This window comes from Pleurodeles waltl, chromosome 6 (genome assembly GCF_031143425.1).
Source record: "Pleurodeles waltl isolate 20211129_DDA chromosome 6, aPleWal1.hap1.20221129, whole genome shotgun sequence".
Lineage (NCBI taxonomy): Eukaryota > Metazoa > Chordata > Amphibia > Caudata > Salamandridae > Pleurodeles > Pleurodeles waltl.
In genome coordinates, this window is record NC_090445.1 from 967,671,947 (window position 1) to 967,697,831 (window position 25,885).

At 43.0% G+C, this 25,885-nt stretch overlaps 1 protein-coding gene across 3 annotated transcripts in view; it reads right to left on the reverse strand.

Moving 5' to 3' along the window:
- Positions 1 to 25,885, reverse strand: part of IDE (insulin degrading enzyme) — a 754,741-nt gene that overhangs the window by 280,019 nt on the left and 448,837 nt on the right. For all 3 annotated transcript variants that reach the window (XM_069239810.1, XM_069239807.1, XM_069239808.1), the window contains one exon: positions 21,084 to 21,228. In XM_069239810.1, the coding sequence (XP_069095911.1) occupies positions 21,084 to 21,228 (145 nt within the window). The remainder of the gene's footprint in view (positions 1 to 21,083; positions 21,229 to 25,885) is intronic.

The following is a 25,885-nucleotide window of genomic DNA, read 5'->3' on the forward strand; positions in this document are numbered from 1 at the left end:
GCCAACCTTGCAGCCTCAACACCGCTGAACCAGCGAGTAGTCTGAAGCCCACTGCAGCTATGTCCGGCGCACAATCAATGATTTTCACTGAAGATCGCTGCCCTTCTATAAGAACTTTTCTAGCTTCTGCTTTGGAGGTGTCTGGGAGCTCGTCTAGTGATTGGGAGACATCTGACCAGAGCTGTCGATCGTATCTGCCTAGCAGATCAAGGGAGTTGGCCGCTCTTACCACAATAGCGGACATGGAGAAAAAATGCTTGCCAATATTATCTAGGCGCCTTCTTTCTTTATCTGGCGGTGATGTCAATGGCGTAGAGGGGTTCCTGGAGCGACGTTGGGCGGCCTGTGATATTACGGAGTCCAGTTTCGGATGTCCTGAGAGGCAGGCCGGGGCATCCTCTGTTGGCTTATATTTTTTATCCGGTCTCAGCAGAACCGCAGGGACTGTTGCTGGATTCTGCATAATCTTTAGGCCCTGGCTCCACACATGGTCTATGATGGGAATAGCTCTGACCATTTTTCTGTGGGGTTGTTTGAAGTCATATAGGAAGCAAATCCTGATGAGTTGAGAGCATTGGGAGATTGAACCGCGTGGCGGAACGCACAAGCAGGTTATGGAAGCCACCTATATCCTCAGGCTGAGACTCAACCATGGGCACTGTAGGCGAGGCAGGAGCGGGTATAATATAGTCATCCCACTCATCACTGGCAGGCTGTATCTCACCTTCATGCGCATCCTCATCAGAGGATACCTGATGTCTTGGTGTGGAAAGCAGAGACTGCTGAGGAGCATGATGCGGCTCTTGCAAGAGAGGAGTTGCTGGTGGAGGTAACAGCTACTGTACCGATGAAGGCTTAGGTGTAAAATTTTCCTGATAATCCGCCAACATTGCTTGCAAGTCAGAAACTAACCCAGGGGGAAGACCGACCAATGGCAGCTGCTCATAATAGCCTTGGGTGTAGTATGAATCCTCATCATCAGAGTACTCTTGGCACTTAACTCTTAATTGTGAAAGGCTGCTGGCGACTCCAAAAATACCCTCCTCATCCGAGTCATCTTCATCCAAAGGATGCAAGGGTAGAAGGCTGGAAACCTTGCTTGGCGATGTAACAGAGGGCGTTAGATTAATTTTTTTCGCTCTCCTATGGAGTATCCTGGTCTCCTGACCACAACAGAGGCAATTAATCTGGTCTCTGTACCTTTTCTGCAGTCTTCATCGTCGACGGTGGTATCGTCGACGAGAGCGTCGCTGCATCGACCATCATCGACGGTAGAGTAATCGTCAACAGTAGGGGTGTCGTCGTCGATGCTGTAGACGGATGGTGTTCCGTTTACGAAGAAGTCGTCTGTGAAAACAGCGTCAACAAGGATGTTGATAGCGGATATAGCGTGGGTGAGGCCGTTGTCGGTGTGACGAGGACGAGCATATCGTGTAGCGAGGGTAGAAGTCATTGTCAATACCTGAGCCGTTGACGATGATGAACGTGTAGGTGGCGCAGAAGTTGGTTTCTTGAAGGTATGCTTTACCTTCAGTGGTGGTGTTGACGGCTCAAAAACAGGCTTCTTTTTGGACTTAAAGTCAGAAACTTTCATCTTCATCTTTGATGGGCTACCAGACTTTGAGGATGCCTCAGCAGATTTTTTAGCCACTTTCTTTGGTCTTTCTTCTGAAGAGACTTCAGATTGTCGCTTGACAGGTGTTTTCACTACAGAAACAAAAGAGGCACTGTCCTCATCAGAAACAGGGTTGTCCCTGGATTTTAATTTCTGGAGCCAGATGAGATGACAACCCTCTCTATCTTTAAGGGTCTTGGTAGAAAATGTTCTACATACCTTGCAGTCTCTAGGTTTATGGCTACGATAGAGACAATAAATACAGTCTTTATGCTGGTCATCAACATGCAGCCTTTTCTTCATGCATGTAGCACAAGCTCTAAAGAGCCCTTTCTTAGGTGTCTCTGACATGGTACCTTGAAGTAATCTTGGAGAGAAAAATCCAAATGCACTTCAAACAGTATTTCTGAGAGAAAAACTGAGCACAGCTCAGGGGAGACTCCTTAGCACAACGTGCGGTGGAAAATCTAAGCGATATCAGCTCCTCACATGAGGGTTCCAAGGGGTGGTGAGAGCTGATTGGTTGTCTCTTAAGTTTGGTCCTTTTTTATAAAATGACTGAGATGTTAATAAATTAAAAGGCCTAGTGCCGCTGAGCTTTGTATACAATTGCATGTGGTTTTGTATTACACCGGAGGCTCCCATCTCGACGACGGGGAATGATTCAAGCATGTGAATCTATGAAAGTTCCAATACTGGAGTAATTAAGGGCTCCCTCAACCCAGAGAGTCAGATTCCTGACAACCTCAACAAAAGAAGGACTGCTTAGCTGAAACCCCAGCAGAGAAGGAAAGGAGACAACAACTGGCTTGGCCCCAGCTCTACCGGCATGTCTCCTGCTTTAAAGAACCTGCAGGAGAAAAGTGACGCATCCTGCAGGTCCAGCAACCTCTGAAAAACCTCCAGAGGACTGCCTGCATCACAGAGGATCAAGAACTCCCGTGGACAGCGGCCTGTCCAAAGAAGAACAGAAGAAACCTCTTCTAAAGGACTCCCACCTCACTCCAGAAGCGTGAGTCCTAACCACTCTGCACCTCACACCCACGACCCGAGTCCAGGTGGCCCAACCAACCAAAGAGGAGCCCTGGGCGATGGCGACCAAGTGTCCACCCTGGGTTGACCTCCCCACCCCCTGACAACAATGCCTGCAGAGAGAATCTGGACCCCTGACCGCGACTGCCCTGGACGGAGGTGACAGGCGACAAAGGGCCCACTTCACCCGGAGCCCTCAGTCCTTGGAGAAATCAACACTCAGTGCAGCGACGATCAACAGGCGGCTCTCTTCCCTGTCCGAGACACCCACCAACACACCTCCCCCACCCAGACCTCACCTGCAGCGCCTGAGTGTACCCCGGGCTCCCCTCACAGTTTCATTGGAAACCAGACACCCTGTTTGCACCCTGCTGCCCCAGTGCCGCTAAGGATGTGGGATTGGTACCTACTTGGGGCCCCTCCAGTGCTCCTCAAATTCCCCCTGGTCTGCCCTCCGAGCCCTGGGTACTTACCTGCTGGTAGATCGAATTCGGAGTACCCAGTCTCCATAGGGGCCCACGTTAATTTGGCTCCTTTTTGACGTCTGCACCCGACCGCCCCCGTGTTGCTGGTGGTGGGTGTTTGGGACTAACTGGAACCCCCAACGGTGGACTACCTATACCCAAGAGTCTGGAACTGTAAGTTGTGTACATACCTTTAAAACTTTACTTTATTTTCTTCCCCCAGGAACTGTTCTGAAAAATGCAGTGTACACTTTTGAAATAGATATTCTCTGTTTACTTAAACACTGTTTACTTGACTAAAGTGAAACAAAGTTACGTTGATGTCAATGCTAAGTATTTACATGCAACAGTATTTACTTCTGAACTGAGCCTTGTGGTTCTAGATAAAAAGTAACAAGCATATATTTTTCTATATAAAATGCTATTGGTCTGAAGTTGTCATTGAGTGTGTGGTTCTTCTATTGCTTGTGTGTGTACAACAAATGCCTAACACTACCCTCTGATAAGTCTAACCGCTCGACCGCACTACCACAAATAGAGCATTAGTAGTATCTATTATTGCCTCTGTCAAGCCTCTGGGGAACCCCTGGACTCTGTGCACAATATATCTCATTTTGATATAGTATCTACAGAGCCAGCTGCCAACAATAATGTTGTCAATGTTCTTGCCATAATGCATTAGGCATCTTACCTGGTTTATCCTGACACACAGGTAATGCAGACAGTGTCTACAAAGGCGGTAAGGGGGGCATAGTAACCAGAGACTGAGGGGACTCAAGAAAAATGGTCATGTCTTATTTAATCTTTCTTTGCCATGGTAATACATGTGTAAGACTGAAGCACAGGGCTAAAGCAACACATCGCTCTTTTGTAATGTTACACTGACTTAAATTCCCAAAGAAAAAGAAGTTCCCTTTCACACTAGATTGCATCAAATCCAAAACAGCACAAACTTGGTATGCTCATGCTAGACATCTACCTCCTAAAATATCTATTTTTGAGGCAGACTAATACAGACCACATTTGCAGTTCACTAGCATCCAAAAACAAAGTGGGATGATCAGAAGGCGGTTGAAAAAAAGCTTATGATATGATTGGTGACAATAATGAAAAAATGTGGATGCATACAACAAGAACTTTATAAGTTTGAACTAGAACATAGGCCTCTGGATCACAGTATTGAGGGAGACAAGAACAAATAGAACTCAACTATAGCACTTTCCCTTTAAAAGTTAGATTCTTTTTATTCAAAGTGAGACAAACCTATGATTTTGGGAATAAGCCATAGAGACAATGTATCTATAAATAAACCGCTATACGTGTACATACAATTAAGACCAAAACAGGAGTAACAGGTTTCAGTGGCAAGGAGAACAACGGTGAGCACTAAACCTTGTAAAAGTGACATGTATGAATATAACTTCCAGGAATATATATTTTTTTGGGGGGGGGTTCCTCCACCCATAATAAATAAACCATAATAAAAAAACATAGGCGAGAAAAGGCTGAGTGGCCAATATCACCAGATGAAAGCAATAGGTAGTCTAAGATAAAATGAAGTCTATGGCCCAAGTGACATCAGAGACCAATTTTGATCTTATATCCTGCAAAAATCAACTGAGGTTCTATACAACACATTTTTGAAGAAAGAACATTTGTGATCTAAGACTGAAGCAACAATATCATTGATATTGATGTGTGGGAATGGCTGTGCTGCTCAGCTTTAACATTTATACCCAAAGCAAAGTTACCTTAGATATTGGTTCCTAATGAGCAGGGATGATCTCCAGCAAGCAAACATAAGAAATGTCACGTACCCTGAGAAGCAAAAGGCCAGTTATCTTCTATGCTGTTTATCCCCTCAAAGACAGAAGGATGAAATGTGAAAAGAATGATGGGAGAATGATCTCTTCATTAACATACAGCTCCAGCAGCTCTCGGAATGGTGAATCAGGAAGACCACACTATCATGGTAAAAGGCTCTGAGACAAAGAAGTTGACACTTACCTTTGGCCATGTCAATATTATGACTATTATCAAAACATTCATACAAGAAAGAATCTTAATGTTGCAGGAAACATCAGGTTCGTTAAGACCAAGGGCAGGCTCTACAGGGGCAGCGCATCACATTACTAGAAGGGGATCAGGGTATCAGCCCAGTCAAATGACTTGATTGACTCTTATAATTTAGGACTACTCTAAAGGTTAGATGCGATATGTACAGACAGCTGTACTGAAAGTATTTCAAGTGCCTAGCTGCATCATCTTCTCAGCCAGGTGATGTGAAAAGGATATCTTATTGATCATTGAACATGGATGCGGACTGATGTTCTTTGACAGTGTAGAGTGACAAACTCAGCAATTAACCCTAGAACTGCATCTGGCGGTGGATTTCCAGGTCACCCACAATGCAAATGTAAAGACGTATGTGCTGGACTCACATCTAACAATGTATATTGTAATAATACTGGTGTGCTTATTCCATGTTGTTTTCTTTTTGTTTTCTCGTGGTTGCTTTCTCACAAAAAGCTCAATAAAAATATTAGATTAAAACCACAGCATAAGCTAGGCAGAGAAAGAGGCTGGGGAATAAACTGACAACTTAGACAATGTTATGGGCTGGCAAGCGACTAAGGGGTGTCAATAAGTGGGTTGGATTCACAAAATTTGGCATAATTGCAATTGCTACACTGAAACATACAGGGAATATCATACACATAGAATACAGCTTGACTGACCCTGAAGCCTCTTGAAATATGCAACTCAAATTTGCCTCATGGTATGAATAGAGGGCAAAGGAAAAATAATGAAAGCGATCCATTTAGAAATAGACTTCTGGACACAAATTCCAGGGCTGCGAAACACCTGTCATATGTCACAATAATGAATAACAAAAATACCTGACCACTCTAAGAAAAAAAAAAAAAAAATAGGACCCCGAGGCTGGTACACTCAAAGTCTCGGCATTACATCGGATAGTATTGATTAAAGCTTGCTTCAAACCTTTCATATCAAAATCCTACACTGAACATACGAAGCCAGGAAACTTATGTACACGTTACGCAGGCCTACAATTGACACATGCTGCAAGGATGCATTGAGGGGACTACCTTTCACGAAAACCTACAAAACTGCCTATTAATTAGGCTATTGCTGAGAGATATGCAAATAACTTGAGTCTGAGACAGGGCTGTTCACTGACTGAAGCTATCCATGTTACCTCTTGGGATCTGGGACATGACAGATCTCAAAAGATATCAAAAGCAACTGGTTAATCAGGGTTTTGCAGCATTCTAGAGAGAGAAAACTAAAAACTATGCACCATTTACTCATCCACACTAGATGAATGGTAAAGGGGGTGTGGATTGGTGCATGGGCAGGAGAGATCCCGACTAGTTTGAAAACATATGGGGTGGTTGACCACAGTGAATGGGTATTGGCATATATAGATATATACATGAAAACCTTCAGGTGGGCCACTGGGGCCTATGGGACCATCCAATATTGTCGCGTGGGCTCTCATTATCCTAAATGGGACTACTGGATATCTAGGTGGCAGGATCGTTCCTGGTGTGGGAGACTGAGTCTGACCCACTTGGAAGGACCTCTGTCACCTTCAATCAGGTCTTGCTCCGGCTAACTAGCAGTGCCTCATCTCTCCCAAGGGGGAGGGATGATTGGGCAGCCGAGCGCATGACATCTTTAGAACTTCTCAGAGAAGTCGTGGTCACTCAGGTCCCAGCCAACTCTCTCATTTACAGTATGATCTCATATACAAATGACATAGGCAGTTTAAGTTTTATATAATGTTTTTAATTAATAAAACAACTGCATTTTAGATAATAAGGCGTGAGCTGCAATAACCAGAACCATACAACACAGTAGGACTGAAATAGTCACGATGAGAGTGAAACATAAAAACAACGCTATCATGGTGTTTAATAGATTCTATCCTCTCTTAGTAGGTTAGATTTCGAGCACAGCATGTTAAGCTACTAACTTGCCTTTCAGATTCCCCGGGAAGACATCAACCCTCATACCTGAGCAAAGGCCTGTGATCTGGTTCAGCATCTGCAACAAGGCAGTCAGTGTCTAGTTGTAGTTCCCTGGTCGGAATCTCCCTCTTGCGTGTATTAGGACAAGGAAGTGTTTTTATAACTAATATGTCAGTGTGATCACAAAATGTCCCTACGCAAGAATGTATCCAAAGACTAAACTCCTACCACGTCTATCGGCAATGTACCAGACTGTATCCTTGACTGGAGCCCAGAGTGAGCAAAAATGTGTTATTGAGAACTCCAGCGCTGAAGTAGGCTAAACAGTGTGATATCACAAATAAAACAAGACCGTAGAACTGGCTATTTGAAAAATAACAGTACGAAGCTGAATAAAATGCATTTAGAGCAAAGTGCACTGAGGCTCAATGCTGCAAGCAAAGGAATAAAATACATCCAGGACAAAGTGCACAAAGGCCTAACGCCTGAAGCAAACGCGCAAAGGATACATAAACCCGACCACACTACACCCTCCCCTTGTCGGTAGTAAGTGGTTCTAAACAGAACGAAAAACACTAATAATATGCCCCAGATACAAAAAATACACACAATATATTTCGACAAGTCCAGAGGACACCAAAGCATAGATCCATATTTACATTTTTCAAGCATGTGACGGTAAAAGCCGAATCAAAATAATGTCAATTTAGAGGAAAACCCAATTTCAAATGGAAGTCACGGAAAGCAGGATATCCTCCACTTCGGCAGATGTCAACACCGGGTAATCCACTCCTAATACTATCATGGAGCAGGTGTGTTCCAAAGCCCCAGAATCATCCAAGGCGGCACCCCATGTAGGGCCCATGAACGAGACAATACCATCTTCCTCCAGGAAGGGAATCTCGAAATGAGCCTCACGAAGCAAACGCAACCACAGTGCACATGTCTGGGAATGAGCCCTAATCGGGAACATCAACAGATTAGTATCAACCACTGGAGGGAGCTGCAGTGAGAGGCAGAGAGCCATCGCATGTTCAAACGAGCACCAGAGGCACCGAAACACGGGTTGCACACAATCCAGAACTGGTCGGAATGACAGAGACCAGTCAACCTCCAAATATCCCAGGAGTGTTGCTCCAAAATGCTGTATCATGCGCTCACGACACAGCTGCACTGATGGGAGCGCCCATATTGGATCTTGTCGCGGTGGGACAGCCATTGCGGAAGAACAACAGCAACAGCAAAACCCCAGCCAATAAAGCCAAAGTTATCGGAAATCCCCCAAAGATGCTTCCGAAAATAGAAAGAATAGCCGAAGGTATCAAACCAAATATGGAAGAGAAGGCATGAGCAAACACAACACCAACGGCTTTAAAAAAAAAAGTGCAATTCCAGCAGTGCTGGATGCATTAAATATACGTCCCACGAGTTCACCAAAGTGACTCGGAAAGTTAGTATTTAAAAGGGAATGTATTTCTGCTGATGACCTTTCCACCTGAAGTGCGTAGGTCTCGTGTGCAGAAGTAAGGGCCACATGCTTTTTAAACAATAGAGCCTTTAGTCGACTCAACTTGTCGAAATTCACCTTAGAAGTAGCAATGTGAGGCCAGATGTCTGCCACCTCCCTAAATTGAGTGGGGGGGGAACAACACATTTCCGCAGCACGTAACGGCCTTTGTGACAACGACCACGTAAACTATTCCGGCACGCATGCCACAACAGGCTTCACTGTTAAGAAGGACGTAGCTGCCGTTTGAAAGCACCTGGAATGTGTTTTTAATCACGGGTACTGGAACTCCCTTTAGATAGCAAGCCAAATTCGCAACCGAGGCATTACACGCCCCATGCAAGGACAGCTGCTTACAAACCATCGAATGGCTGACAGACGTTTCACATTCGCTACCGCTAAGAAAAACCTCCCTCATACCATTAAGACATCTGTATAAAAAGGGAAGATCCCACACCTCATGTATGTAACTGTGTCCCAATTTCTCATATCTGCCCACCGGAATATGCTTCAAACAAGAAGTGAATTGCAGAGTGGAAATAGGTAAATTTATAACCCCGTGTATCAACCATTCAGCTGACGGAATCTCAGCCACAGTAAAAGGCAACTTCTCCAACTTTTCAATATTCAACATCACATATGTCGCCTCCTTTTTAGCCATCAGCTGCTGCTGACGCGTCAAATTAAAAGGAAAAAAAAAATCTCCCTGGCTTTGATGTGCTGCCACGGAATGCACCCCGCCTTCAATGTCTGTAGAGTCCAACCCAACTGCATAATGGACCGCGTCTGACTCTGCCCATGATATAAAGAAGACATATCAGATCTAATAATGTCTATAGCAGAGGAAACAATGTTGTCAATCGTATATACACGGTCGGACAAGGTATGCATTCCATTATCTACAACAGACAATGCGTGTTTCAAATTCTCCTGATCTATCTGCCTCAACCGGGCCGCTGCCTCCTGTTGTGAAAGTTTTCATATCTCATTATAAACTTCATACAAAAACCTTTTCTTCCGGGGCATTCTTTGACCTGACAAAAAAATCTTGTAAGTCAGAATAATTAGACAGTAACGTGAGATGTGTCTTAACTGCATCCAGCGTGGATGACTTTAACCATTGTTGACAAAGTTTCCCCACGCTATATGTAGTAATGATATCAGCATGTTCTGGTGATATGTAGCGAGGGTCTGCCCTACTAGTCCTGAAACCCCCCGAGGAGGTGACAAAACGTTGATGACACCCATTAGTGTCTATGGGCCACAATAACCACCGCCTGGACGTGTTAATGAAGTGTTAAGCGTACCATTTTGGACCCAGTCTGTAAGCTCACTAAACGTGGCATTAATGTAATGATGCCAATCTTTCAGTTTGGAAGGGACAGGTATGCCAGGCATATTTAATTCCCTAATCGTTGCTAAGTTTTAGGACTCCCCTGTGGAGGAGTCGGGCAATGTTCCCATTGCATATACTCAAATATTGATTTAGGGCGACTGGCTTTATGAATAAAGTGGTGTCCATAATAATTGTAACAAAACATGTCACCATAATTATCCCTAAACCGGTAAGCATCTTCATTTTCATAGACAGTATAATACTGCAGTTCTGTCAACATAGAATCAACTGTCTTCACATCCCAATCGTCAGATACAATGCCTGGTATAATGATATCATTCATTGATAATTTGAGAACATACGGTATTTGAATTATTTCAGTGGGACCATATATATCAAACATTACTCTATCCCACACAATCCCATCCTGAATAGGTACAGCAGAAATGTTCACAAAGGACAAGTCTCTTCGAACTATGTGTGATGAAAAATGCGGTTTCAACACCTTCTCCACCTGCTCAATCTCAGATCGCTCAGAAGGAAAATGACCATGAATCACCAGAAAAAAGGTAACAACAAACCCCAGTCACAGGAAAAAAGCCATCACAGTCATAAAAAGCCACAGATAATTCCAAGGAAAAACAAAATACGTATGTTTGAGCCAATACAACAGCTTACATGGACCCAGGGCTGGTGTTGAAGAGGACGAAGAGTCCGACACGGCATCATCATTGTTATTAAAACAGCCGGAGGCAGTTCTCGCAAAAGGTGCAACCGTAAACAAAAGGGTAGATTGTAACTCTCGGCGTGGTACACTGTAGATAACAGCTTCAGCAACATCAGTAGTCACAGCAACCTGATCAAAAGATTCAAAATTATTCACCGTGTGTGGAACAATCGCAAGATCCCCAAGCTCGGAGAGGAACCAGCATCGGTGCAAATCACCTGCAGCGGAACATCATCCCCCAGAAGTGAGAGGGATTCCGGAACTACTGGGCGTTCCTCTTGGTCTGCTGTGCAGAATTGGCCACATGTTGTAACTTGACATTGTCGATGGATACAGAGCGATTTCCTTTGGCCCCTTGCAACAGCGGCAAAATCACAGTTCTTGTGCTGTGTACCTCTAGTACAGGGACTGGCGCACGATACGAAGGGCCAAATTCTTTTTTCACGGTGACCTTTTCATGCACAAGATCCCCAATTCTGGGAATCCAACCAGTGGGCGTCACTGGTACATCCTTAATTCCTGTGGAGGCAGCACTGGCAGAAGAGTTATCTTCACGGAATTGTTGTAAATCCTGTAGAACAGTGACACGATAATTTATGTCAAAGGGCATATCTGCAACCTCCACACCAGGACCATCTAGATCAGAAACAAACATTCGTGTTCCAAACAGGAACTCATATGAAGTACGACCCCCCCAGGGACCTTCTAGGCAAGCTATTCAGTGCTCTCTGTACCCCATACAAGTGGGCTAGCCAGCAACGACCCCTACCTACAACTCTGGCTGTTAAGGATTGCTTTAAATCGCGATTTAAACGCTCCACAACAGAATTTCCCTCGGGATGAAATGGAGACGAGAACTGGAGTTGGACCCCCAACGAAGCCATGGTGTCCCTGAATGCCTTAGAGGCAAAAGCAGGGCCCTGGTCCGAATGAGAAGCCGCAACTGCATATGTATCAACAAAGATACGCAAATCTTTAATAACAGTCCGAGCATCAGCCGAGCGCTGTGGCCAGACCCACACAAATCTGGAGCACGAATCTACAGCTACCAATATATATTTGTATGCACTATCTGGGGAGAACGGACCACAATGATCCAAATACACATACTGTAATGGTTTATTCGATATTAGAAGGGGCGTCTGCTGCGGGCGTCTAGCCGTGGAACCTTTAATTTGTTGACAATTTCACAACAAAGGACATACTGCTTTGTCTCTTTATAGAGACCAGGCCACCAGTAACGGGCCTGTAAGAGTGAAATTGTGGCAGCCACGCCAGCATGTGCAGATGCCGCCCCCTCATGAGCTGCAGTGATCAATTGAGGTCGCACAATTTTATAGGGCACATCGCGTACACCAACGCCTGGGATTTTAACCTCAGCGTTCAGCATACCACCCATGGAACAATGATATTTTGAGGGGAATCCTTTAGGATATGGCGTGCCATCAGCCGTAGCCCTTATGGCAGCCAAAATCTCTGTGTCTGGTTTGGAACTCGAACGAGTTACTGCGGCTACAGTGGCAACTGCCACTGCCGACTTCGCGGCTTCATCAACCAAAGTGTTTCCAGCAACGTGTACTCCAACGCGCTGGTGTCAAAGTGTATGCACAACATGGACCTTAGGAAGCGTTTCCTTCAGATCCGCAACCTTCCCCCACAGTAACCTGTGTTTGATGGTGTTGCCCTTGGAATCTCTGAACCCATTTAACCTCCAGTAATGCAAATATTCATTGTAAGACTGAACACAGTAATAGGAATCACAAACAAGCAGTGTAAACTGTGATGGATCTGCATGTTCCAAGGCTAATAACCGAGCCTTCAGCTCAGCCTACTGTGCCGTACAGTCTCCCAAGGTCTGTGTATAAGTATGTTGGGGGCAGAACTTCTCCCCCTCCATATAGCCGCTCACCACCGCACATGCATCAGAATACTGTTGTTTAATTCCCACCGCAGGCTGCGCAGAGCCATCAGTGTACATCACCACTTGATATTGATCAATAGGCAGCGTGCCAGCGGGAACTGGGTACTCCATTTCATATTGAAGAAATTCTTGAGTCTGCAGTTTTGGGTCAAAAATGTAATCTACATCAGTGGCTGTCAAAGACGTAGCCCATTGTATCCATCGCGGGTGTAGTGCTTTCGCATTAGGAACACTCGCTTTTGTAACAGCCTCTCAGGCTGGAATCGGGGAAACAACAATGATGCGTTGGCCCTGGGCAAGAGGTCTTTCTTTAATTACAGCCATCTGTACAGCAGTGAGAATTTTCTCCGTTTGTGCAAAACGTTGTTCTGCAGCAGAATACAAGTGAGACTTGTATCCTATCGGGACTGTCTCACCCTCATTAAAGGTGACATACGTAAACCCAACGGCCCCAGCTATTACTCTGATGACCAGATGTGTCTTATTGTCCCGTGTGTGTAAATGTTTAACAGCTAAGAGATCAGTTTGCAAGTCTCGAAGAATATGTGTATGCTCAATCGTCCAAAATCGACTCGAAAAATTTGGGCAATCAACTCGTATAAAGGCTTTATACGTGTAGCATAATCAGGAATGTAAGTTCTGCCAAAATTTAGAAATCCCAACAACGACTGGAGTTTCTTAATCGTATTAGGAGGTTGCAATCGTGCACATTTTTCCAGAAAGTGTGGCGCTAGACTCTTGCCCTCATTCGACAGCTCATATCCCAGGAAAATTACACTGAGGAAGGCAATTTTCGACTTTCTGAAGTTAAATTTGTAGCCACAACAATGCACCTACCCGCCTTAAATGTTGTAGCAACTCGTCATCTGTCAGATATATATCATCGACATATGACAAAGCTTCAGGGTCCAACTCGTGCAAAATTTCTGTGACACGAGCCGAAAACAGTCCTGGGCTATTCTTATACCCCTGAGGCAAACTACTAAATTTTTTCTGAGAGCCAAACGCACTAAAGCTAGTGAAATCTCTACTTTCAGGCGCTATATTTTGGCAGAAGAAACCATTCGAGATATCCAAAGTGGTTTTGTATTTTTTACGCACTATATTATTCATAAGCGCAGCGCTGTGTGAATTTTGTATTGCATATGTGCGTGTATGTCCATTTAAATGTCTGTAATCCACCACTATCCTAGAAGAATGGTCCGGTTTAGCTACAGGGAATAAGGGATTATTCATCGGCGAGAGACAGGGTTCAATTACTCCCTGGTACTCCAATTGTGTAAGAATGGTCCTTACCGATGCCCTTGCTTTAAATTTTATAGGATATTGCGGTTGTGGCTGAGGTTCGACCTTAATTGGAATTACATGATAAGGTGAATCCCTATCCCACCCCACATGATTTCTATATAAGGCGGGTGCTTGGGCCAGAGCCCATTTGATGCTATAGGAGTCTGCGAGTTCAACCGGAACAAGTGGTAAGAATGATGGTGTAATCACCTTCTCCCCAAACGGACAGTTGCGAACAAAGTCTGGGGGCCAATCCTGTTCGGCCAGCAGAATGTCATACAGTTTGACTACACGATTCCAAAAGATGGCGTTTATAGTGCGCTCAATGGCCCCTTCCAATTGTAAAGTTACTGTATAAACTCTATCAGGATCAGAGACACGCATATCTGCTGTTGCGACTTGTATGAAATCATCAGTTGCTTTCACCTCCAGATGCTCTAGAAGATTCCGGCGAACTATTGTGCCGCGCTGTGTAACAGCGCTATTGCCCATGTCTTGTTCAAGAGAACTCTCTCCTTGTGCGGCATGTCTAACTGAGACCGCCGCCACCTTTTTCTTTTTAAACTGCTGTTTTGGTTGGACCGGTTTCTCGTCCTTCTTGACAGAAACCTCCGATGAGCGTTGCGAGTCCTGTCTTGGTTTCACGTACTCAGTTCTCCGCTCTGACGGCCCACCTCTCTCATTTCTCTTTTCCGAGGAGTCCTGAAAGGAACGAGATTGGCGTGTATCAGTATATTGATATCTATCAGGCGTCTTCAAATGATCCCTATTTCTGAGATTATACCTAGCCTGCAGGGTCTCCGGTCGCGGAGATTCTCCCCGTTCTTTTTTAGGTGTTTGCTGTTTTTTCCCCCAGCAATTTTTAGTACCCTCAGATTGCTATTGTTTAGTAGTATCCTTACTACTCTTACCCTGAAACTGTGGTATTTGCGGTCTAGCCCCTAGGCTATCACGACCGATACTGGAATATGTTTCCGCTATTATTCTCGGCAGCTCCCGCTCCTGATTAAGCTGCGGGACGTCTCAAAGACGCATACGCACCGCTAGTGCCTCTGCCTCCCCTTTTAAATTACTCAATATAATAGAAGAAACCGTGGCAAAATTGCCCATCAGTTGCATCCCTAAATCTAAGGCTGGGGCAGCCCCATATTCATCTTGAATTTGTTTTAGCACTTCCGGTAAATTAGCCAATTTCGGTGTACCGTGTGCTGTAGTGTAGAGCGCGGCAAACACCGTGCCCCATGTATTACAATGGTCCACAGTAGGAACTATACCAAACAGCAAACACATTATCAATATTCTATGTTTATCCTGAGGTCCCGTATGAGGAAATACTGCTTCCAGCGTATTCATTTTTTGCGCCAGCCAAAATGGAGTCTCCTCTCGTTTAGCCAGTACATTGCCCATAACTGAGTGCACAGTGGCCGGATTGATACCCGGAACCACTGCATGTGGTTGTGCCGGAGCAGCACGCGCTGCATTTGTGTTTAGTGTCTGCATCACAAATTGAACTAAGCGTCTATATGTAGCCGTTAATTCTGTATATAACCGACGAACTTCAACCACTGCCAATTGAGCAACCGCAGGATGTGGTGTATACGTAGCCAATAAAGGCCAGGTAGAACCATCATTACTTAGTGGACCTAACCTAACGTGTGCTATAGTGTGTGGGAGGGCGCCATCAAGCCAATTATGGTGTTCTTGATAAGATAAAGGTATTTCTAAGTATGCATATGCCCTGTATTGTCCAGGGGCATTCGCAACAGTGTAATCATGAAAAGTGTGTGAAGCCCCATCAACTGCCAGAAATACGACCCAAGAATAAAAAAGCTCTGTTCTATAGGCTGCATGGGCATCCACAACAAACATGACTGGACCCCCCTGGTTCGTCAGACCATGTGCTAACAGATGTCCCGTGAGCGGGTGTCGCATATTAAGTGTGATGTTCATTACTTGGGGATTCGCCATTATAAAAACAGCGCTAGTTCAGAGAAGGGACACCAATATCGGGGTTTTCCTTTTCAGAGTTCAAGCTTGAACAACCAACCACAAAAAAATAGGATCTACCTATATTGCGGTGGAGGAAGTTCCTCAGTGCCACGGACGTCTCCGTTAACGGAACCGAGGAGTCAATATATATATGAGACCAAGAGAGTCAGCCGGACCCGAAAATTAGAGCCAGACCAATCGCTGGTGGCGCCATGTCGCGTGGGCTCTCATTATCCTAAATGAGACTACTGGATTTCTAGGTGGCAGGATCGTTCCTGGTGTGGGAGACTGAGTCTGACCCACTTGGAAGGACCTCTGTCACCTTCAATCCGGTTTTGCTCCGGCTAACTAGCAGTGCCTCATCTCTCCCAAGGGGGGGGGGGAGATGATTGGGCAGCCGAGCGCATGACATCTTTAGAACTTCTCAGGGAAGTCTTGGTCACTCAGGTCCCAACCAACTCTCTCATTTACAGTATGATCTCATATACAAATGACATAGGCAGTTTAAGTTTTATATATTGTTTTTAATAAAACAACTGCATTTTAAATAAGGTGTGAGCCGCAATAACCATACAAAACAGTAGGATTGAAATAGTCACGATGAGAGTGAAACATAAAAACAACGCTATCATGGTGTTTAATAGATTCTATCCTCTCTCAGTAGGTTATATTTCAAGCACAGCATGTTAAGCTACTAACTTGCCTTTCAGATTCCCCGGGAAGACATCAACCCTCATACCTGAGCAAAGGCCTGTGATCTGGTTCAGCATCTGCAACAAGGCAGTCAGCATCTAGTTGTGGTTCCCTGGTCGGAATCTCCCTCTTGCGTGTATTAGGACAAGGAAGTGTTTTTATAACTAATATGTCAGTGTGATCACAAAATGTCCCTACGCAAGAATGTATCCAAAGACTAAACTCTTACCACGTCTATTGGCAATGTACCAGACTGTATCCTTGACTGGAGCCCAGAGTGAGCAAAAATGTGTTATTGAGAACTCCAGCGCTGAAGTAGGCTAAACAGTGTGATATCACAAATAAAACAAGACCGTAGAACTGGCTATTTGAAAAATAACAGTACGAAGCTGAATAAAATGCATTTAGAGCAAAGTGCACCGAGGCTCAATGCTGCAAGCAAAGGAATAAAATACATCCAGGACAAAGTGCACAAAGGCTTAACGCCTGAAGCAAACGCGCAAAGGATACATAAACCCGACCACACTACAATATAAGGACAGAAATGTACAATGTATGTGGTGAGGTCGATACACATCGTTGCAAGTTTGTCAATGTGATTGCTGAGGACTGTCTGAATGTTAAATGCCAAACTGGTGATCCAAAACTTTAACACCAGTAATGGCAATAACTGACAGAGGGCGAAACGTTTCTGTGAAAAAATGCAATAACCAGCCTTATAGGAAACAGAGCTGTCCTTCACTCTGCAGCCAGACTAGTAACACTTCGAAATGTGACCATTTGATAGATGTCCCTTGAGTCCTGCTCTACATACATAACAGCTGGTCTCTCTTATAAAGGAACCAACTCAAACAAACCCTATGACCACTTACAAACACCTGATCCAGTAAGAACAGAACTGTAAGACACAACAGTCACTCCATCTCAGACCTCATTGCTTCAGAAAAGCATGCACACACTGAAGGTAAACAAAAACAAAAAAAATCTCCTTTTTCCGTAATGCCCTGGGGATTAGGAATGCAGTATATGCTCATATAAGAATTGCCTTCTCCCTGCAGATTTTCAAACTGGAACTTAAAAACCGCATTTTACCTTGACCCTAAGATTGTCTGCAGGGCTTTAAGATTCTTTGTCTTTCTCAAGTGCCCTACCCACCTTTATCTTAACCTTCTGTTTTGTACTGATATCATCCCAGCCTGCACTTCCCATGATATGGTTTATGCACAATCAAAACAAGTACTATTTAATGGTTTTCAAAACCTATGATTGTTCATTGTCAAAGATTAACCTCTTCTTATACAATTATCTTTACTATGTGTACAGAGCTCTGCCATCCTAGCCTGAACCTTTGAATTGATCTATCACAAATTATCAAAAGTGCCAGCCTTCTAAACAAGAGCCATCCTCTAGACTGGTACATCACCTTTCCTTCCACCTTCAGACATGTGGGACAATAACACTTCACCCCCAAAATAAGACGCAATCACCACTATATGCTGAGCTGCACAACCACCAGTCAGAGAGACTGCAGAGTCTTTGTGTCCCAGTCTTTGGTGTTCGAAGACTGAGAGGCAGGCCCAAATAAAGGATTCCTTCCAATCTCCCCAGCAAGCTTTGAGGACTTGGGGCTTTACAGCCAGGGTCAGCATTGATATGAAAACTGCTGACTCAACCAAGACCTCTAAAATCTTTTGTCTAAAAGCACGGTAGCATCTAGTTGGATGCAAGTCCTCAATGATCATGGGCACAGGTCTCCAGGTTGCTCTCCTCCTCACCAAGATATACCTGCTAAAATGGTTTGTATGACTTTAAATAGGATTGCACCTTTTGTTCACCAGTTGTACATGTATGATTAGTTTTCAACCACCCGGACACCTTCCCGGAATTTGCATGCTCAGCAAAACTCTTAACATAACATAACCTGGTACCTGGGCCAGGGTTAGCTATGCATCCTAGGCCGGGGGAATGCAGGAGGCTGGTCTTCAGAACTTGGACACTGCACCAAGACTGAAGGAGCTGCACAGAGGAAGCAGCAGCGGGACTTGAGATAGAGAAGGTTGTGGTTTTCTCTCTGGCATTCAACCACATCCCCAGGGCACCTAGGAAGTAGAATACACAGGTCAGCATTGAGGCAAATCCTGTACACTTATCTGAAGGGTACGATAACTCCTAAAATAGATGCTTATGTTTGAAGTGTTGGACAATTTTTACCTGTCTGCCACTAATTCCACGAGTGATGGGAGAATCCACAGGTGACTGGACCTTATGGGAGAATCCACAGATGATTGGCCCTTATGGGAGAATCGACAGGTGATTGGACCCTAAAAAGACATAGCACTGAACAAAAGAAAACTTGTGAGCTCCCTGCGGCTGTACCACAGAGACTGGGATCTACTCTTCTTAGTCCAGGAAGGTAATCAGCAGACCAAGAGTCATGCAGTTCTTGGAGTGGTGCAGCGCCAGTATCAAGGCAACCTCCCAAAAGAAATGAAGCTATTGAGTGTCAAAAGAAGCTAAATATGCAGGAGCCATTGCCTCTTAATCCCTCAGCTTTTCTCATGCCTTGTTTGATTTTTTTTGCATGTGGGTGTGTTCCAACACAGTGAAAGGTCTGCCTCCTGTGCCTCAAGTTGTACTAAAACTCTCTTGTCCATAACTGGATGATGCCTCTGCACTAAACAGATGCCTACACGAGGTGGTAACTAGACTCAACAGCAGAAAAGAGAGGGATCATTGGACAAAGTATCTACCCATTCAGATTTGTCATATACCTAAAGGAGAAGCTAGGTTTGACACTCTTATACAACTGACAGGAGTCAACAATGCACATGGAGACTTTGTTCCTTCATAAGAGCCCAGTAAGACAGAGTAGCTTAATCTTCGGTCTTCTGTGCCTTGGTGTGGAACTATTCTAAAAATAATAGTGTAGTAGAGTCTCTACAGCAGGTAATTGTTTAGGATATAAAGTATCCACTTCTCCTGGGCGCTTAACACAGCACCTATGGGAATTAACAGTCGGGAGCTTGAAAATTAGTCTAAACCAGTTTATGTGCAACAACAGTTGCAGTTTGTTCATAGCACAATGTATTTGATTTGTAACCGGAGCGCTGTGGGATAGCCACTGAATCTAATGATAGGAGGTGATGAAAGAAACCATACATTGCAACAAAAGGGACTTGGCAAGGAAATGCTTACGAGCATGAATGGAGAAGTTCCGGCACAACCAGTCTGTGGACACAGTACTGGAGTGCAAAGCTATTTATTAAAATAGAACAGAAACAGAAGTAGTTTGCTTTTTGCCTCTCTATTGGATGAGAGAAATAACCCCAGACTGAGAACAATGAAGAGCCAGACCATGAGTAAGAAATAATTTAAGTCCAGCTGCAGACCAAGGTAAAATATAGGCCTTGCAGCTTCTACAAATGACAATACTAATGAGTGTGAGCGACTACCAAAAGGAAGACGCTACTGACCATTAACCTTAATTTATACTCATAACCCTTCTTATAAACACCCTTCAAGTTTTTGATCAAAATGTGATTAGATTTGTGGAGGAGTTCAACCAGTTATACAGTTAAAATGGAACAGGCATGCTTACTAATGTAAATGCTAAGTACTTAGATGCAATGTTTCTGGTAGTGCAAACGATAACAATAATCCAACCCCAAATATGTTCACACCTCTTGGAGCAAGACACATGACAATGTTACAAAGAACACAATGTGTTAGCAAGAGTAACAGATGCAAATGTAAACACACAAATTAATCGTGCATGTCATATACACAAACAAATCATACCAATGATTACCAGACCAATCATTGTGTTATGTTTCAGTGACGGGATTGAAACCAGAGAAATCCCCGTCTCAAGAAAATGCTCAACTGATTTCCAAGCTAAAATAAGACTCAAGCGGCCTACTTTCTTTCTGCTTTTACTTACAAGTATTGCATTCATTCCTGATGCAATGCCATAGATCAAACCTGAGAGGCGTGCTGCATATGTATACTCTTTTAAATCATCCTTCAATAACCTCATTAACAGGTATGTCATGTTGCAATGAAGAGGATCAGCATAAATGTAGCGACTAACAAAGAAAAACAAAAGAAATGCTTTGACACCTCAAACAGTGACACAACAATGGATGAAAAAGCATGACTGAAGAGTATGTATATGCAGCATCACAGTCAGTACTTTGAGACAAAGGGGCTCAGTGTGCCACAGAGAAGGGGAAAAAGGGACAACCAAAAGCATATATATTGCAGCCAATTTTAGGATTAACACTCATCTTGGGAAAAGAAGGCATGGAATTAATTTGTTTGAGTGGAAATTGCTGAAAATAGAGAAAAGAGTCCCTAAAATGAAAAAATAAAACAAATGCAAATCAAGGTTAGAAAAATGACAAGACATGTCCTCGAAAAAAGAAAAAGAAAAACAGAACGCCTTCCATCGAAAGAGTACATAAGTCAAGATGAGAGGCATTTAAGGCACTAAGATTTTCCTTGATTTGAGTACTTACATACATCCCATAGATGGTATTTTGCAGGTCATAGCCCAGTCCAGCTAGTTCTGCTGCATATGCATACTCGTTGAGGGAGTCTTTGAGTAGTTCAAGGTACAAATAGGCCATGTTACAATGCAAAGGGTCCACATAAGCAAATGGGCTGGAAGAAAATGTTGACAGTAAAACAATGGATTTGTTATGTCCTAGGAAGCGAGAGCTAGCTATTCATATCTACTTCACTACAAATATAAGAGTCATAAATTATACGATTTTAATGTCTTTACATGTACCCAGTAGATAAAGGTCAGTATAAGAAAGAATAGAATTTTCTTCGGGGTTATAGTTAAGAATGTAATTTTCATCTCTCTGCCATGTTTCTCAATTGTTTCTCAGGATTAACACCTAATTAGATTAAGTTTCACCAACGAGTGAAACTACTGGCAGCTCTTCCCCTACCATTAAGTAGCTGTCCTGTGTGCAACTCAGTCTACTAAATTAGAAGCTTTTGCTTAGGTGAGTTAATGTATCTATATACCAAAACTAATTGTGTGCGTATTTTCAGAACTCATAAGCTTTTCAATGGAGAAGAATGGTTGAATGTCAAAATGTATTTAAAACTGAGCACTAAAACAGGCAGCGCTGGAAAGATTTATTGGTAAAGTTATTAACTTGGTGCTAGGGCCATTACAGATATGGCTTATATGTGTTAAGCATGAAGAGGCATTACACATTGTCAAAGCATTTTTTACATTATTGATGTCCGTGGTGCCTGATGCACTGAGATGATCACTGCTGGTCATTTTGCAGATGGTAGCCACTAGTGTAATATTTTGGGAAGTGGTAATCATTAAAACTTTTAAAATGTTAGTAGCTTAAGATAATTTTCACTAAATGCAGATCGAGAATCTGATCGTGGCTTTCAGAAGGAATTAATGCAAGCAACATGTCGGCTGCTTAAATTAGCCTTCTATTAGATTTACAAATTGTAGAAACTAAGCTGATGGAAAAGGGCAAAACAAACCAGTCACAACCTACTTCTACAGCATATCACTGTCCCCTGCATAATACACATCAGCTTTTCAACATCGAACAGTGGCATTTATACAGCGGTGGGGTGTGGGGTGTAGGGGGCTCAGGGGAATGTGGCAGGGGGTTTGGTGGGTTCAGGGGACAGGGGGTGAGGGATGGGGGGGGGGGGGGTGGAGGTGCCAGCCAACTCTGATGCCATACACATTTTCAGGAGGGGAGAGGGTTATATTTTTGTTATGAAATTGATAGTACTTTTGATATCCAGTGTTAATGACTCCAAGATTGAAAATCTCTCACATACGTGCTCTGATGGACATAAATGTCACTCCTGCGTGGAGATATGTAAATATTGTTTCATACTATGAGAAAGGCAGATGACCATCTCTTTTTAACTTTCTTTCCCTGGCGTAGTTATTCTGACTTTGGCACAATTGGAGAATTCCTCTCATACCCTGCTGTATTGTGCAGAAACACCTCTTGAAAAATCTATTTTGGAATCTCATATGAACGAGCAGTGCCAGGGACAATGGCGACGATAACGCATAGAGAAGGTCCAACAAAAGTGACAACCTGCAGAACCTTGAATTGTAAGGCAAAGTCAAAATTGCTGCTACGAGTACTTTTTACAAACGGGCAATGCATATTTATATAAGCAACGTATGCATGAGGCCAATGGACAATATTAAACATGGATGCATTACCGTTTTTTGTGTGAAAACCCGAAATTAGAACAGATTAGATGTTTGGATGATTAACACCAATTTCTTTGATTGAAAAATGGTATGGCCAGAGTCCTAGAAGGCCTCTGTCCAAGTAATTACATCTGCAGATGCTACAACAAACACTCTGTTTTTAATGCGAGCTACTTGTAGTCCTAATCAACAGGCTTGATGTTTGCCCAGAAAAGAAGAAAAAATGCTATGATTTCACCATTTAGTCAGGAACACAAGTGGAGTAAGATTTTACAGGTCCTAAAAGAACTATATTGCCCAAGAAATGGCTTCCTACAACATGCTCACTTTGCAGTAGTGTTTACAAAATCAGCTTGAATTGTTACCACGCCAATATACAAAAATCACCAACAACGCTATCAATAATGTCAGTTTTTAATGCTTCCAGAAATAGTATTACAGAGATTATATTTACATCTAAAAAAATACTGCATTATTAACAAAGTTGCCAAATTTAGTGAGAGTGGGACTAAAGCATTTGCATATGGCATTGGAAAACTAGATCAGCCTCCAGAACCAAAATATAGTTTTTTTTTTTTTTGCTAAAAAATATTACATCCATCCAACAAAACTGGACGCAAAAGACCCTTGGAATCGTAGTGCAATGCTCACTAAAGAAATGTAAAATACTGGAACTGACTGCTTTATAAGTAGAGTAGGCAAGGCATATGCCACTAAAGACAATACAAACAATAGGTTAAGACATTACTCCTTGATTTCCCTCTCTCTCTCATATTCAGGACATGAATGCCTGTAGCACTCACGATTTAAGGCAAAATACACAGAGGACATTTTGCAGGCCACAGACTCTAGGATTAAATCATCCACAAAATCTAGGGACTGAGAAACATTAATCTGCTCAAACTGTGGAGAAGCCTTCATAGTACCTGTGCCTCCACACTACCTGGGCTAAACAGATGGGAAAGTAACACAAGATCGTTTGATCCACTGCCTTACATAGAAGATCCAACTCAATTTCACCTGCATTCATTTTAGGAATGGCTGTGACGAAGAATATGAATATGTGGCCCACTTTCATTTGAAAAGATAAAACAAAAACTTTCAAGATCAGAAAAATTGCATGGAGCTCTAAGCCACTGACTTTAATGACTTTACCCTAGAGGTAAAGCTATGAAGCTATTGAAGAGAAGCTTAATGTTATCTACAATGCAGAGCACTAGATGCTCAACTACAGGATTGATGAGAAATATTGCAATTAGTCTAGTTCCAGAAGTTACTGAGTAGTAAGAGCCATTTGTCTTCTATTAAAACCTGCACTTTAATTCACTGCCTTGAGTCGATTTCACAGTTAGGATATCCACTTATTCAGAGTTTCCAGTAACAAAAATGAAAACTAGAATGCCTTGGTAGTGGGTAGCTCTGACAATGGCAATAGAAAGTCCTCTTCAAAATGGAGGAGGCAAAAGAAACCCTGCACATAGTCAAAGCCATCCAAAGGAACTACATTCTGCATTTTCTGTAGTATGGATATTATAAAAGCTCTCTTGCCTGCAGATACTCCTCTTGCAAAGGTAGCACTTAATTTCTCATCAAGAACTACCACCACGCCAAGTGTAAGCAGATCCACAATAGTTTTCTGCTGGACCCACTTTGTTAATTGGTGGTCCTCTCCAGTGGCTGGATAAAACACACAATGGAAGTACTTTGTCTTGTCCAGCATTTATTGCAGTGTCTTCAAAGTACTAATGAAAGTAACAATTAAGGTGATATTTGGATCTATGCATTAATAAATGATTTTCAAGAGGGACGCTTGTCTTGAGCAGAATGTTGTGCTTATATTTCCAATCATATCTAACAAATTTGCCTTGAAGTAGGAGAAAAGGAAATAATTGGTTGAAGTAGGGATTTAAAGACTGAGAAATCACAGGAAAATTGGCCAAAATGAGTAAGCATATTGATTGCTAATAAAGGGTAATCTGTGTAGTGATCCTAGAAACAAGGACGTATGAGCAAGTACCAGCAATGTGGCAAGCAACATAGCAAATTGCACTGATTATGGTCACTAACCTCTATCAATCATTTTCCTCACAGAAGTACTACAATAATGTATATGGTATAACTTCTTTTCATAATACATAGTAGTCTTCTTTTGTTGGAACAGAAAAAGGACAGTGAACAAAACAACTGAGTTTATAAAATAACCTTAAGAAAACAGAAAAGATTCTAGAGCTACATAGCTGTGTTATGTATAACTCTAATAATGACATGCTTGGCAAACATTCTGTTTTAGTTTTCAATAAGACGTTTGGCATTTGAACGTGTAAAAAAATATATAGGAAACTAAATATGGCAATACAGTTACATCCTGAAAGATGAACTACAAGTATCTCTTATATATCTATTTAAACATTTAAAGAATATCATGAAAGGCCATAGGCAAGGTTTGAATTTAGGGTGTGTGTATATATTTATTTTCCATCTTAACCATTTTGTTGTACATCTTTTTATTAGAATCAAACAAATGCTCAGTACAGAACGTTTTGTACAATTACGGCATGGAGTTCTGTTTGTGTCCCGAGGGGACCAGATACAACACATTGGTTTACTGCACAGATAAAATACAATACACATGGCCCTTATCGCCCCAAGACATCAACATCCCATACCCAAACCCAGCCACAGACCACTGCCTATGCTCTTCCTATTCCCCTGGTTGCATTTGTTTATGCATTCACAAGTCTCTGTATTTACTTCATTGGGTCCAGATTTTATAGTATTTTTTTTAGGACAGCCTCGACCATGATAGATCACTTGTTCCACCTGTTGACACCAGTCTATACTGCTTTCCCAGTCCTAGACCGTTGGGGGTCTACTCACTCCCCATGCTCTGCAATGTCCCTTGTGGCTAGCCCTTGCCATGCCTGTTGATGTTGAGGCCACATTTCCTCCACCGTTGTGTAGCAGGAGCCATCTGGCATCAAGCGGTATATCAAGGCCTGTTACTGGTTTCATTATATGCACTACCTGTGACCAGAAGTGTTGTATAATGGGGCAACTCTAGAGAATATGGGAAAAGGATCCGACCAGGTCACAACT